Source organism: Hippoglossus stenolepis, chromosome 14 (assembly GCF_022539355.2).
Source record: "Hippoglossus stenolepis isolate QCI-W04-F060 chromosome 14, HSTE1.2, whole genome shotgun sequence".
NCBI classification, from domain to species: domain Eukaryota; kingdom Metazoa; phylum Chordata; class Actinopteri; order Pleuronectiformes; family Pleuronectidae; genus Hippoglossus; species Hippoglossus stenolepis.
In genome coordinates this window covers 8,726,883-8,743,059 of record NC_061496.1, presented here as the reverse complement: position 1 = coordinate 8,743,059, position 16,177 = coordinate 8,726,883, and the positions used below count along the sequence as shown (strand labels likewise).

Genomic DNA, 16,177 nt, shown 5'->3' with positions numbered 1-16,177 from the left:
AGCAGTCCGGGTGCGAGCTGGAAAGTTCACTGACCAAAGTTCAGATTCAAGTCCATATGTGTACAGCTTTAATTTCATGACCTCCCCCCATCTGTTGGCAGGGTTACACAAAACTACTGATCTGATTTTCTTGAAACTTAGTGGAAGGGTGGGGAATGGGCCAAGGAAGAATCCATTAACATGTTGCAAGATAGGGCGTTTTAATATGTTTTTAAAATTGATTTATTTTGACATTGTAACAAGTTTTCCAGGAAATAAATCAAGGATCCTATTGAAAACATTCTGGCATATTTGGGGGACTCGTATCTATGAGTGTGTGCAATTTGCCTACATGTCTCAGAGGAGTGTCATTCTAGTTTATCCTTTAGTTAACCAGGAAGGACAAAAACAAGATGGGCAGGGACAAATGAGACCAGAAAAAAAACAAGAATCAGACACAAAACAAACAGAGATTTGTGGCTAGAAACAAATCACATCAAATCACAGCACTTGCTACCTGCTCACTCATTAATGTAGATTGCTTTTAAACGATTAGGTAAATAAAGAATACTATGAAAGTTGCACTAAATAATTGTATGGTCTCTAAAGAAAAATCTCCAGGTTGTCTGTGTGTCTTTATATGATCCAGTTTAAATCTTATTGATCTATGTGTGTTACTTTTGCTGATGAAACTGTGTTGCTGCTCTTCTTGGCCAGGTCTCCCTTTATGTGCAACAGCTCTTTGATCTCAGTGGGACTAGCCTGGTTAGGTAAAGGCTAATAAACAAAAAAACTAGAATGGCCTTCAGTAGAGCCCATACCTGCCCTTAGATTCAAACAAGTTGCACCAAATTTCACAAACTCATAGAAATCAGTTCCCTAATTGTCTCTCAAGGCTCAACATGGTGCGACATCCTCTGTCCAAGAGAAAAGAAAAACCACCAAAAAATAAAAATCTATTAACAGGGGGAAAAAACGTGGAAACCTCAGAGATCAGAAGAAACAGTTGTGTCGATGTTAAAAGTATTTGTTCATGAGAAAATGTCTGATAGAGACGGAGGGAGCATGAAGGGAGTTATTGTCAGTAATGGTAGAATATGTGAGTCTTTATATCTGAATGAGGTTCTGCTCTTCTAGATCCACCAGTACACAATAAAAACTTCATTTTGAAAGTTGCTGCTGTGAAATCACCTTGTTATTGTGCCTTACTACAGTCAGGCTGGTCTGTCCACCCTGTCTTCCTCCTCCTCCTCCTCTTCCTCCTCCTCATCTTCTTCCCCTTCTTCCTCCTTCCTCCTATTCTTCCTCCTCTTCCTCCTCCTTCTCTTCTTCCTCCTTCCTCCTTCTCCCCCTCCTAACCTTCCTCCTCCTCCTACCCTTCTTCCTCCTCCTCCCCCTCCTTCCCTTCCTCCTCCTCCTCCCCTTCTTCCTCCTCCTAACCTTCTTCCTCCTCCTCCCTCTCCTTCCCTTCCTCCTCCTCCTACCCTTCTTCCTCCTCGTCCTCCTCCTTCTGCTCCTCTTCCTCCTGTAAAGTGGGCGGGCGTGCCTCGCATGTGTTCTGAACCATTTGTGTAACACAGTCGCTTTGTTGATGGGCGGTTAAACGTTTAAAGGGACGTTATTTTCAACAGTCTATGGTTTAGAGCCGCCACCGTTTATAAAGGCGCCGGTTTCCATTAAACGTCGTCGGAGTTTGATTTTATTCGCGCAGTGAACTTCGTGAATCCACTTCGCTGCTTCAGGTGAGTTCAGACACTTGAGTAACTCAACGCTCACGACAGCCATTTAATAAAAATACGTATTCCCGGTTCTTAGTCCTGATTGGCTGAAGCCTGCGCTCTTTCGTTTATGAAAATGAATCACGTTCATGGTGAAACGATGTAAACGATATTATTATAATATTCACAGAAAATAATCCACAGTAAGTGGTGCAGCAGAACTACTTTTCCCGGCGGAAGAGTCGAGCACGATTAGTGTATCATTGACATGATGCTGTCATTTGACCTTACGTGTGTATCAATGCGCAGTTCGAATTTGTTTAGGAATCATGACAACATGATAATAATTGAATGTGTTTGTGTAAATATTGTGAGTGAACACATGGCGTGTTGTAAGTCACTGTAAGAGAAAGTGTAACATTTATAAAACAGAAGAAAACACTTGTAGCTGCAGCATGCACTGACAGGGCTGGTCCTAACACGTCAGGGGCCCACCCGAGCAGAACCACCCGACCCCACCCTAAAGGCCCCACGAGGAAAAAGCTTAAGAATATGTTCAATAAAGTTTCGGTTCAATGGCAAGTGCACAGCGTTTAAGAGCAGCCCGGCCAAAATATTTAACGTAAATAAAGGAATTCACATGCATCATTAGTATGTTTTGGGTCCCCTGGTGTCCAGTGAAGCCATAAACAAATGACGACATAGTGTGTGGCCCTTTGCGTTATGTTTTTACAGCAGCTGAAAACTAGCTCTGTACAATCCTAACACGGTCGTCTTCCCGTCGTCTCTCCCAGGAATGATGCTGAACCCCATTGAGTCTTTCACGCTGGAGCTGGATCGTCCTGACGATGTAGCGTTCACTGGCGGTGAGGTGGTGTCGGGCCACGTGGTGCTGGAGCTCTGCAGGAACACCAGGGTGCACACCATGACATTGCTGGGCCGAGGGGTGGCCACTGCGCACTGGGTGGAGAACATTTGCATGAACTCCGTCTATTACGACTACACCTCCAAGATCAGCTACTTCAAAAAGAGGCAGCATCTGATCCGAGGTCAGTGGTGAAAGCCTCAGAGGGGTTAAGTCCTCTGAACGCGTAATATACAGTTGACTCTGTGTTATAGCTTCATCTGTTTGCAAGCAACCACACAATCCATCCTGCAGAGTGAAATGTGCATTGATGTAACATTTAAATAATTCAAATATCTGGTATTGCAAATATAAGGTAGTTGATTTTAAAGCTAGTCATAAATAGTTCTATTTTAGCCCATTAAATACATTGTAATCAAGCGTTTTAAGCGGGCAGGGTCAAGCAGGGCCAGTCTGGTTCAGCTGGGAAGCATTGACTGGGGTAACATTAGGCCAAAGAAGACTAGAAATAAACATGGCTATTTAAAAATGCAGAAGAGCCCTGTCGCTTCTTTATAAGGAGGGACATTCGTATGCTGACATTCCCGTACTTTCTTGTGATCTCTGCCAGATTTTTGTACGATATTCTAGCGTTCCCTGTGTAGAGTAAAACTGCTGATGTGCTCTGTCGTGTCCCAGCCGGTAGATTCAGTGTCTTGTAGTTGCTGCAGTTTTCAAAATGAAGCCAGCTGGTCCTAATGTGTTGCATGGAAACGCGGGGGAGAAATCAACCCTGGCTCATGCAGATGTGTTTGCCAGATAACATGATTCCTGCAATCAAACCAAATTACCACTAGTTCTTACTTTGTGCTGTGTTTAGGGTGTAGCCCTGTAAAGTGTGTTATTCCCAGACAGCAGGCAGCTTCGAAACAGAGGCAGAGAATATTGGACATAGTGGCTGAGTAAACAAATTGAAGACAGTGGTTAATGTTTGATTAGATGCTCTGTAAACGGTACATCGAGTTTGTTTCTTCAGTCGGGTTGGACTGGTAAATATGAATGAACAACAGATGGACAGACTCTGACTTTGTTGTTGCTTTAGCAGAATTACATGCAGCCAAACTAATTTCAAAGAAGTCAAATCTAAAATGTCCTTTGGTACAGTTTATTGTTTCCTGGTCATTTACAGGTGCATCAACTATGCACGGTGGTCGAAGGTGCACGGGGGAGCTTTTCTATATTCAGACTAAATCATACACTGAGACTGCAGTAACACATCACCCATTAACTTACACGCTCTACCTAAGTCCAGAAGTATTTCATTTATTAACTATCCATCATTTTCTAATGATTGTTCAGGTTTTAAAATACTGAACATTTTCACAGATAATTACCAGTTACCATCAGTTAAAATCTTTTTTTTCACACTGTCAACTTAGATTCAGAAAAGTAAACACATAAATTGAATAAAAATGCATAAAAAGGAAAATCTTGGTATTTTTGTTTGACAAATTACTAGTGATGAACATTTTATTACTATCATCATATATTATAAATAAATATCATGATCTTTACATTACATTTCATTTAGCTGACACTTTTATCCAAAGCGACTTACAATAAGTGCATTCAACCATGAGGGTACAAACCCAGAACAACAAGAATCAAGAAAGTACAATTTCTTCAAAAAAGCCAAACTACAAAGTGCTATAAGTAAGTGCCATTTAAGTGCTACTAAATTGTTAGTTTAAACTTTTATTCAAGGTATAGTCGGAAGAGGTGTGTTTTTAGTTTTCGGCGAAAGATGTGTAGACTTTCTGCTGTCCTGCTGTCAATGGGGAGCTCGTTCCACCATTTAGGAGCCAGGACAGCAAACAGTCGTGATTTTGATGAGTGTTTAGCTCGCAGTGAGGGAGCAACAAGCCGATTGGCAGAAGCAGAGCGGAGTGAACAGGCTGGGGTGTAACGTTTGACCATGTCCTGGATGTAGACTGGACCCGATCCGTTCGCAGCACGGTACGCAAGTACTAATGTTTTGAAACGGATGCGGGCAGCCACCGGTAACCAGTGAAGGGAGCGGAGGAGCGGAGTAGTGTGAATGAATTTAGGTTGGTTAAAGACCAGTCGAGCTGCTGCATTCTGGATGAGCTGCAGCGGTCGGATGGCACCAGCAGGCAGACCTGCCAGGAGGGAGTTACAGTCTAGGTGTGAGATGACCAGGGCCTGGACCAGAACCTGCGCCGCCTTCTGAGTGAGAAGGGGGCGTATTCTCTTGATGTTGTGCAGCATGAATCTACAGGATGATCTCTGTGTAAAGTCACACACACCATGTGGTATTAGATCCATATCTATGTCTACAACCCTTAATAAAGCATCACATGATGATATGTGCACTAAAAATCACACATTTACATTTAAAAAATGCAGCCTGTGTTGCTGCGGCAACCAGGAAAACAGCATGGGTTTCCCCTCAAGCTCCGGCCTCTTCCACCTTGCTGCCAACTTCTGATGTTCATTCATTTCACAATGTTGTGGCACAATTTTTTTTACTGTAAATGAATTATTGTTTTCCACATCACAACTTGTCAGTTCACTGTGCAATCTTCTTCAAAGTGGGTTAATATTTGTTTTACAACATCGTGTACTTTGGAGCTCCTCTGGTAAACACCGTGGAACTCACGCATGTTTTCTTCAGTCTACAGCAGCGGCTAACATGTTTTAAGCCATGATTAGTTTGACCATGGCATTGGCACAGCGGGGGCATTTATCAGGCCCATCATTCAGCGCAGGGCACCACATGTTCTCTGTCTTATCAGATACCAGGGGGCCTCGGCAGGGTCAGCTGCTGCTCCCAGTCACCACCAGGTGGCGTGCAGAGCTTTATTTTGACCCCAGGCCAGAGCTTTAATATATTTTCAATAGAAGCACTTTGCAATTTCGGCCATTATATGCAGGCATGCATGTGCTATTATATACAGTTAGTAGAGACTCTAGTATGTGATGTCCAGTGAGCTTCATCTAATTGTCTTTTTTCAACTTTGCCCCACATTCACACACACATGTGCTGTAACAGCATCCTGGTTTTCCTGCAGCTGTGCAACACTGCCTCCACACCGCCAGCTGGTGGCAGTGGATAGCTAACCCCTCATCCCTGGGAACAAAGGAGTAAACAACTTTGTTTTTCTCAGACCAGACTTGATTTGTGCATGAACGCGTTTGACCCAAATGAAGAGAGAGACTCAACTTAGAGATGAGTGTCTAGTTTACAGATTACTGAAGAGTGAGGAAGTGTTAGAAGTTAGTTCAAGGTTTTGAAAAGACTGCATGGGGAGCAATGTTTCACGCATATGATCCAGTTGTAAAAGTTTACTTTGAATAGGGGCTTTTATTTCTGTGCAGCCAGTTTCGTATCCCTTTATTTCTGAAGATAGTGTAGTTGTTTTTCAGCAGGGGATCTGGTGACCATCCATTGCAATGCTTTTGTGCATAGCTGTGTTTTTTTTCCATGTGTGCGGCAGCCCAGGCGGTGTAACAGCAGACTCAAAGCAACGCACAAGACTTGGAGTAAACAGCTTTGGTCTAGAGCAAAACTATTTTCCTCTGAGCTGTGCAGGGAGGACCTCTGCCAGACTGAGGCCTGCTCAGTTGGTCTGTTTTCTTCTAGGAACCTGTAACCATCAATCATCATCAGCCCTGCCTGTTTTCCTCTCTGCTCCCTCCACACCCAGTATGCATGTTTATTATGCTGCGTTCACACTCAGTCTGGAAATATGGGCGCTGTGAGAAGAGCTACACCTAAGTGGCTCAGCTCAGATAGTGAATAAGTGTTAAGGAAGTGGTGATTTTTCATGTTTAAGTTGTCACAATGCGATTAACAGCTGATAAGGAGTCACGGGAGATGTGACTGTATGTGCGTTGTGCTTTTAGTTTCATTTTGAATTATGGTTTCGCTTTTTGTTCTGGCATCATGAGTGGGTTTTGCTCATGGCATATGTTGAGACATGTTCTGGGGTTCCTGTAATTGTCTCTTCCTACACCAAGAGGGTTACCTGTAAAGGTGATAGTCAAAGTTTGATTTGTAAATGAAGGCAAGTAGACGGATTGACGTTTTTTGTACTTTCTTTAATGATTCTTTAAGCATAAATACACCATAAAAAAACAACACAAACTAGGAGTAGTTTCAAATAATCAGATGGTTGACGGTTCGATCCCACTCTCCCTACGTAATGCGTGCCGGTGTGTCCTCGGGCAAGATACCGAACCCTAAATGGCCCAAAAGGCTGTGATGGCAACTTTTGATTGATTTGTGATCGAGACAGGGATAAAAATTCAAGGTATAAAAAGTTTGTATCAAGCCATTTCTGATAAACCATAACCTAATTGAAAATGTTCAAACCGCTGCTGGTGGGGGGGGGCAGTAGCTTGAGCAACAACTTGAGAAAACTTTGCGGCTCTGGCTTTTCCAACTACATTAATCTCAAGGCTTTACAGCCCATTCAAAGTAAAAGATAATTACACTCAACCACCAGCAAAATGGAAGAACCCCGATGGTGAGAGTAAATCCATATTGTGTATTTGTTACATCTGATCAAGCAGTGGGGCAATAATGCATGTATTTCAATTCAGACTTAAATATCTGTTGCATGGAGATGCGTGTGCGAATGACAGAATGGCAAAACTGTCTTGTTTACCCCCGGAGAGGTGAAGATTCCGTGCCCCGGCAGAGCGCCTGAACGCAGCACCGCCCAGCCTTCAAACCTCTCCTGAGGCCTTACATAATAAATGTACAAAGCCCCGCCCACTTCTGCAGGCTTCAAATAGGATTGCGGGCCTCACAGAGCTGAACACTCCGAGCTTTAACAGGAGAAGCGAACACATCTGGACACTTTAACGCACTGAGGAAGAAGAGGTGACGAAAAACTTCTCCTGCAAATAAAAAACGAACAACAAAAAAAAAACAAGAATGATTTTCGACAAGTTGAAAAAGTTGGACATCGTGTTCGACTCCCCGGAGCTGGACTGTCCCCCGGTGTTCAGCAGCGGGGACGTGGTGTCGGGCCGGGTGGTGCTGGAGCTCAGCGGGGAGAGCAGGCTGGACTCGCTGAAGCTCCACGCCGAGGGCTTCGCCAAAGTGCACTGGACCGAGTCCCGGTCCGCGGGCTCCAGCACCGCCTACACGCAGAACTACAGCGACGAGGTGGAGTACCTGAACCGCAGGGAGGTGCTGCTGCAGGCAGGTCAGTCCACGGTGACGGGACAGGGGGCATCCTCTGCATGGAGGGGACACACACACAAACAAGTTCTCTCGTTAGGGCCAGTGGAACAGTACTGGAAGTGTTTGATATGACTGGGGACACTGGCCAGTTGTTTGGTTACTGGGGATCGTGTGTTTTCATGGTTTATTGTGGTAGTTAAACTTGTTTTGGGGCTAATAAGAGGTTGTTTATGAGACGATTTATAATCTTCTGTATAAAGTTCACCGATTCTCAGTGAATGAAACAGAAGTCAAACATGCTGGTTTTATTAGTTATTTCAAGGGATGATTATTTTCTAGTTGAAAACTTCCTTGAAGGATTCAGAAAAAAATGTCCCACATCCTGTCATTTATTGACTTGACCCCTTTTTGCTTCGGTTCTCTTTGTTATTTTCTTCTGCCATTTGAGAAGTTTAGTTGTCGATCACTCCTTGATGTGCAAGTATTTAAAAAACCTCACTGTACAGGAAGAAACCTAAACCCGGCTCCAGCAGCTGTCTTCACACGTTACTGTGAAATATCCGTTGAAAGGAAAAGTCCTGATATCAGACTTTTCCTCAGTCAAAGAAAATCCTGAGTTGTTTTTCTCCAGCGACACTTGAGACCGAGCCTCTGGTTTCTGTCTTCATTCATTGGGCGCTGGGTTGTTATGGTTTGCAGTGCACACAGGAAACACACAGCCAGGCCTCTGTCCATTTTTATGGTGTTTTTCCTGCTTCGTTGGTCTTTTTTGACAATATGCATGAAAAAAGCAATTTAAATACACACAATATAATGTGTGTTAGTTTAGTCTGTGGTGTGTGAATAAGTTTTGGAGGTCTTCCTGGGGGGGGAAAAAAGTTCCCAACAACCCACTTGACCCATTAAGAGGATTTGACGGTGACAGAATTGTAATTTGAATCAAATTGGAGCTTGAAGTTCACAAAGGGATGAAAACACACTTGAGTCTGTTAAACACAAACACGTGTTTCTGGACCTGTGTAGCAAGAGAGGGAGACAAAAAACAGAGCAGTGGAGACGGTCTGTAATACAGCTTGAGGAAAAACATGTTCTCGCTCAGCACAATGGAGCAAGAACCGCCCCTCTGAGCAAGCACAGAGAGGCCATGTGATTGCAGAGAAAGACAGAGAGATTTCTCTTTCGGCAAAAGTCACGCTTGAATGATCTATTCATACTCCACCATCGAGTCGACTTGATTTATATCGATTTCCAGACAATAGAAGTCTTTAAAAAGCAAGTTTGCCCCCTTTGTGCAGAAAAGTTTTATCTGGACTTTACCTCCAGGCATTTGCTTCCTTTCTTGTGCTGTATGAATTTCCTTACACAGAATCAGATAAGCACAGATTAAGAAACTTGATTTCGTTGTGCTGAATTTCCTTATTACTTATTGCTCTGTGTCCCGACATTAACCTGGCAGCAACAAGAAGAGGCTGGTCATCAAGGGGTTGAAGTCCTGTTGTCCTAGAATGCAAATTGCTGAATGTGTTTTTCTTTTTTATTTCCTCTCCCCTTCAGATAACGGTGATGTAACCGTCCTTCCCGCCGGCAGACATGAATATCCATTTAGCTTCCAGCTGCCAGAGGAGACGCTGGTCACCTCCTTCGAAGGGAAACATGGCAGCATACGTTACTGGGTCAAAGTGAAGCTACACAGGCCCTGGGCCTCTGTCAAGAAGCTCAAGAAGGAGTTCACTGTCATTGAGCCCATTGACATCAACACACCAGCCTTCCTGGTGAGCACCTCAGCCCTCACTGTTCATCAATGTTTCTTTGCACCCCCTCATTGTTTTCTGGGCGTTTCGGAGGCACTTGCTCATTGGGTCTCATCATTCCTCAGGCGCCGCAGGCTGGAACGAGGGATAAGATGGCCCGGGCATGGTATCGCAACTTTGGACAAGTGTCAGTGACGGCAAAGATCGACCGCAAAGGCTACACACCAGGTAAGAGTCCAGCATCTGAAACGACACCCTCTATAAATATGTTTCTTGCTGACCAGATTCAAGTAAAATCTCCAAATTCTAATTCATTTCTCCTCTGTGCAGGTGAGGTGATACCCGTCTTCGCGGAGTTCGACAACTCTACCTCCAGATCCATTGTGCCCAAAGCCTACATCACTCAGACGCAGACGTTCATCGCCCGCGGCACGATGAAACAGAAGCACTCGGTGGTGGCCACATTGTCTGGCGACATTGTGGGCGCCAAATGCCGGGAAACTTGGCACGGACGCGCCATCAAAATCCCTCCCGTGGGGCCCTCCATCCTGCAGTGCCGCATCATCAAAGTGGAGTACATGCTCAAGGTGAGCCGAGTCAACAGTGGCTGTCAACGCTGTGTTCCCTCTTGCTATTCACGGTGGCTGGATCCAACAGTTCTCTGCGTTTCCTTCCTCACAGGTCTGTGTTGATGTTCCTGGAACGTCAAAGCTGTGTCTGGAGCTGCCGCTGGTCATGGGCACCATCCCGCTCCATCCCTTCGGTAGTCGGACCTCCAGCGTCAGCAGCCAGTACAGCGTCAACCTGGAGTGGCTGCGAATGGCCATCCCAGAGCAGCCTGAGCGTAAGTGTCTGAAGATGTTTGAATATGTGTGGATCTAAATGGGCAAACTCCATTTTTCTTACTTTTATAATTAAAACAAGGCAGGCACCAATTTGTCTTGATTTCCATTGTGTTTAGCAAACAAAGGATTATAAATAGTTTTTTTTTTCACTCACTTGGCTGAACATTTAGTGCTCAGACTGGGCAAATAAACCCATGATGCTCTTTATGGTCTTTTGCACCATTTTAATAACTTATAGACCTTGTCAAGAGATATTTTTACTTCACTAACTTCTAAGAGTTTGTGATCCTGTTCTTATTTTAATTTTTATGATCCCTCCACTGCCACTCCAAGTATCACTGGGTCAGATGCCAACATGCAAAAACAAGCAAAAGTTTCGATTCAGCAGAGAATCATGCTGGATCAAATCGGTGTTTGTTAGTGCAAAAAGCAGTAAATGTTATTGGATTTTCAAGCGTTTTAACTGCACTGATGATGACTCGGCAGCTTTGTGTTTGGACCTGTGCTGTTCAGTCGAGTCCGACCAGTGGACTAATCCTTCCTCTTTCCCCTGCAGCTCCTCCAGACTACAGCTCTGTGGTGACAGAGGAGGAGGCCGAGCAGTGCAACAACAACACGGTGGTCTCGGAGCGGGCCGACGACCTGAGTGGGATCCTGGAGCGCCCCCTCATGGCTTTTGTCCAAGAGTTTCGCTTCCGACCTCCGCCAGTGTACTGCGAGGTGAGTCACCAGATGCTTGGAACGACACCCCCCCTCACCCACAGTTTACTTTTGATTAGCACATACAAGAGCTTACAGAGATTTTTATTGTGCCGATACAAAAACATCCTTTACGGCACTTTTCCCTGATAAATAATCTCTTGAGATCACAGCTGAGTTGTTCAACTGTATCTTCATGAAAATGAATCTGTGGGTGTAGGCTGAATAAAGGTTAAATGTGTTATAACTGTGAATGTTACCTCTCACTCAACCTTCATCTTATTTGTCTTTTTCTCCTTGTTTTTTTTGCCTATAGATTGACCCCAACCCTCAGCCCATCAACATGAGACGTCGCTGCATGACGTGTTGAACCATGAGCTCTGCCTGAAAGTCAAGCGACTGAAATTAATGAAATGAATCAAGAGATTTGTCTTCGCCTGGATTACTTCTCTCTGACAAACGGTACCTGGTCCCACCAAGCGTTGTGGCGGCAGACCGGGGTTCCTCGGAGACGTCAGGAGAGAAGGAGCTCGCAGGACCTGGCTGTCGGTGGAGGAGCTGCCACTTTGTTTCCAGTCCATAAAGTAAAGTGGACGCTTTCCTGGTCTGTCGAGGGGTCGGGAAGCAACTCCTCCACATCAGTTCCTGTCCTCCCCCAAGTGATTTTTTTTTTTTGGCTCAAGACAAAGTGAGCTGCAAATACGTCCCAATCAACGATTCCCTCACGTGATGAGATTTTTGAGATTCAAGGGACATGTTGGGGGGGAAAGATCACTTGATATTTGTCAGGTGCAGAGTTGGAGTTGCAACAGATGTTGAAAAAAAATCATCTTTGAGTGGCGTGAAGAAAGAAGTGCAATTGTTGTCTTCAGTTTCCACTCCCCTCTGCCTGGTTACACAGACTTTAACAAACACATGGCTATCTATGCATTGTGTGACCGGACGGCAGTGGGCCTGTGATGATTTATACTCTTGTTTAAGCTCATACTGTATCTGAAGGTGTGAAGGTGGAGAGACGATGACGTATTCTATGCATGCAGGTAACAATATGTAAAAGGGAAAAATACCTATGCCTTAACTATCTGCAGCGGGAGATTGCATGGGAGTTTCAGGGAGTCGTTCTCTCATAGCGTTGAATAGAACTTAATGTTTTCTGAAAGAACTTAGAACAAAAACGGTTTGGACTGTATGTGGATGAATTCCAAGTGAAGTGTTGTGTAAATGCAAAGTGACTGAAGTGTCAGGTAGCTGTGGTTGTCGGCTTTAGCACAGTTAAATAAAAAGCAGTAGGAAGAGCAGTTTGTGTGTGTGTGTGTGAAGCTGCACGAGGCTCATAGATTACCTCTCAGCTGCTAAACAAGAGGACGAGACCTCTGAGCCGTGTGGCCTGAAGCACAGACGGGAGCCAGATGCCTCGGTGCTCCGTCAGGCTCATGCACGGTGCGACGCTCGGCGCTCAAGTGGAGCCTTAAGCTGGAGATGCCACTGAAGCGCACGGACAAAAGAACATTCCAAATAGACTCGAGGATTATGTTTTTCTCCTCAACTTCCAAAAAAAACTGGTCTTCGGGGTCAGCCGTGCGACTTCCTTGGCACGCACTGAAAAAAACGAATGTATTTTTATACAAATGCAGTTGTTGATTTGTATTCTTGCCAAAGTTTTGTAATTGTTTTTTCTAATAAAAACTCTTTTAATGGATGTTTGTCTCCGGTGCTTCCTTGGAACCTCGGCTGGTATGTAAGCTGTACACTTTGTTAGGGAAACAGTGGAGGGACTCTGTCTGGCTTGTTGCGTGCCAGTGGATTGGTACATCATGTTCACTGGTGTGAGTCAAAACTATAATAATGCCAAGGGCAGCCCTCACTGGAGAAATGAGTCGTTGGACCAAAGCTACAATTACAGACATAAGTGGTGTCTGCGACAGCTTCAATATTGTGTAACTGTAGCAGTCCGGTTTTTCTGGGTGTCTGTAGCTCTATTAAAAAAAACCCCAGAAATTAAAGGTCATCCCTTCAAATCAACACTAATTTAACTGTTACATCAGTGGTTCCCCAACTAGGGATCGCTGCCCCTTGTGGGGGGTCATGAAATGATGATCTCCATGAACCCAATACAATATCAAACCTTTAGAGATGACATAACTAAGCCATAATTGTTTTGTTAAATTTAGGATAAAACCATGCCAAAACTACACATTCTTTTATTTGCAATTTCCCCTGAGGTGATTATGACAGATAAGTCACAGCATCAACTGCAGCAGGTTGACTCACGGTAACACAATATACATTACAACATGTGCACCCCTGTGTTACATTAAGTTCAGCAGATGCATGGATCCAGATGTCAGCTGTTTTCTGCCACTTGTAAACATGTCACACATATGAACTAACAGTGAATTGTACATAATGTTACACAAAGTTAAACATGGTTTAGGGACAGGAGGAAGAAGTTCTTGAAAGAAGGCAGAAGAAACTGTCTGAAAGTAGAAGGACACGTGTTCAGTGCGGTGCTGTGGAAGTGTGAAGTCACTAAAATCTCATCTAAAGAGAACACTTTCCTCAAATTAGTACTGAAATAATTAGTTGGGTACTTGATAATTCAATCCTCAACATATCTAATAATAATTTATTTAAGCCAAACTACCAGATTCTGTGGTTAAGGTTCTTTAATGTGAGGATTTGCTGTTTGTCTCCTAACTATGACAATGATAATAGTAATAGTAACTATGTTTTAGTTCATTCACAATGTGCTTGTGTGAACACTCATGATCTCACTCACTTAATGGACTGAGGTTTAGGTGAAAATCAAAGGGTCAATTCTGTTCCTCAGACAGAACTTCCTGTATTGTATGCAGCATGATCCATATATTTGTATGGGACTGAGTTGAACGTGATCCATATATTTGTATGGGACTGAGTTGAACGTGAGCGCTGAGGCGTCTGTCACCCTGAAGCTTGACCACACAGTGAACCTGTGTGTTTTACCTGACGGGAGTTGAAAGAGATGATGTGAGACGTGAGCAAGATGTTTCATGACTTTGTTTTCCACCATGTCTCATGTCTTTTATGCGTCATTGGTAATTGATTTATCAGGGTTTATTCCAATGAGTCATTTAACCTTTTAGATATTTTATTTTTATTTTCTACTGCTGTCAAACCTGCCTGTCTGGTTATAGTGCGTGGATTTATAGCTCAAATATTGAGTTTGTTATACAGATACTCTATTATACACTGTGTTTGCTTGAGTATCTATCAGCCTGTAACAAGAGGCTGCATGCAGACTATATATAGAACAGTGACATTACTTTACACAGGCCTACTATTTCATAGAGGAGGTTATGTTTTCACCCCTGTCTGTTTGTTTGTTGGTTTGTACGTTTGTTTGTTTTTAAGTTACCAGAAGATTTCCACGAAACTTGGTGAAATGATCTCGAATGGGTCAAGAAAGAGTGACCTTCTAGTTAAATGCTAGATACTGCCGTTAGATCTCTGCTTTAATCTTTTCCATCTAACTCACATAGTTCATTAATTGTTTAGTTAAATTTAATCTGAACCACAAAAACATTCCACGGAATTCTTGTGAATGGTTCCATAAACAGATTTCATCAAAAACACACAAGGGCTACATTTACTTTATCCTGTTATTTGCAGCTGCAACTATAGTTATATCGGGATAATTTAGTTTTGATAATAATGTTACAACCTCCACACGACAGAGGATCCTGTCAAATGAGAGGCTGCATTTATTTACTAGAAGACTTTTAACATTTGAGTTACTGGTCACACTTTTTAAAAGGCTGATGTCCTAATTTGGAAGGAAACACATTGTAACCTACATACCTCCGGTCTTGCCTTGAGGTGTCTTGCGGCCCACTTGTAAGGTGGATGTGCACAACAGGTCTGTTTGAGCACCTGTTCTCTTGACCTGACTAAAATAAAAGACTGTATCTGAGCCTTAATTCAGAGAGGGATATTTATTTTTTACCATTAAATCAAAATGTAGAGCCATCAGTCCTTTATATTATATTTAATCCGGACAACAAATAGAATCTTTAGGGATAGTCAGATAATCAACAGAAATCGGAGCATCCTGTTTTAAATCACGTGACAAAAAGACTGTTTCACCACCACCATTTCCTCAGAACTTAAGGAAGTTAACAGTCACATGACCTAAATAAAGATAATCAGAATACTCATTTATTTGTATAGCACCTTTCATACAAGAAATGCAGCTCAAAGTGCTTTACATAAAATCTAGATTAAAAACAAAAACATGTAAAAATGTTATTCATATAAGAGAACAGATCAAAGTAACATAAGGACATGTTAAAATGACCTTTAAAAGAGAAGGAAATTAAAAAATAATAATAATAAAAAGATGATGTTCTCAAACTGTTTCGGACAAGTTGAAACTAGTGCAGCGCCAAAGTATCACCGATCACTTGGAAACACGCTATACGGCTACAAGAGTATTAGTGAGGTTGGGCCCAGAGTCACTGTTCTGGTTCAGGCCCTTCTTCCACAGCAAAGTCCCAAAACACTTCTTTATGGAACGGGACATTGTCAAGCTGAAACAGGGATGGACAGTTGCCATAAAGGTGTAAATGGAGAACTACAAAACTGTATCCTCTTGAAGTTGTTGTGCTTTAAAGTAAGTTCTCTGGGGGGGGCGGGGTTAGCTGGTTGTAGGTCAGGAGGGCATTTTCAACAAGGACTTGCAGGAATCCTGTCCTGCAGACATGCAGCTGTCATTTGGGAAAATACTGTACAGTGACTTGAATATCCACTCAGGAGAGAAGATCCAGGGTTCTTGTCCAGACATTGTTGACAGGTTCCTGAACACCTCGGTTGATCACGCCACCACACACACAAACACACACACACACATAGAAACACCCAGGGCGTCACTCAGGTTTTGACCCCAGCACAAACAAGCGCTGGAAAATCACAGACAGCATCACGGACCAATCCACACGCACATGCTTAAGACTTAATGACCACGTATCGAGTTTCAGACACAAGACTAACTGCCCCGACAAGTCAGAGAAGCGTGTACTTTTTTAAAACATGGCTTTGCTGATCGGACACTTTGGCGAGGCAGTGCAAACAAGTGGATGATGGGGTTT

General features: G+C 43.4%; 1 protein-coding gene across 2 annotated transcripts; it reads left to right on the top strand.

Moving 5' to 3' along the window:
* The first annotated feature begins 1,521 nt into the window (after nt 1-1,521).
* arrdc2 (arrestin domain containing 2) lies at nt 1,522-12,750 on the top strand. 2 transcript variants are annotated; one of them, XM_035176226.2, is made up of 8 exons: nt 1,522-1,721; nt 2,492-2,746; nt 9,311-9,528; nt 9,633-9,735; nt 9,838-10,094; nt 10,189-10,351; nt 10,909-11,072; nt 11,368-12,750. In XM_035176226.2, exons 2-8 carry the CDS (start codon nt 2,494-2,496, stop codon nt 11,419-11,421), a joined length of 1,212 nt encoding a protein of 403 aa, XP_035032117.1. In that variant the 5' UTR covers nt 1,522-1,721; nt 2,492-2,493; the 3' UTR covers nt 11,422-12,750. The 2 variants fall into 2 exon arrangements, with proteins under 2 accessions (XP_035032117.1, XP_035032116.1); XM_035176225.2 differs by lacking the exons at nt 1,522-1,721; nt 2,492-2,746 and adding an exon at nt 5,408-7,778.
* The last annotated feature ends 3,427 nt before the right edge of the window (nt 12,751-16,177 follow it).

What these genes read in the sequence shown, in the direction of transcription:
- arrdc2 (XM_035176225.2), top strand. Translation starts at nt 7,505, where the DNA reads ATGATTTTCGACAAGTTGAAAAAGTTGGACATCGTGTTCGACTCCCCG. An exon ending in GGAGGTGCTGCTGCAGGCAG is followed by an intron (nt 7,779 to 9,310) that starts GTCAGTCCACGG and finishes TCTCCCCTTCAG; the next exon opens with ATAACGGTGATGTAACCGTC. An exon ending in CTCCGCCAGTGTACTGCGAG is followed by an intron (nt 11,073 to 11,367) that starts GTGAGTCACCAG and finishes TTTTGCCTATAG; the next exon opens with ATTGACCCCAACCCTCAGCC.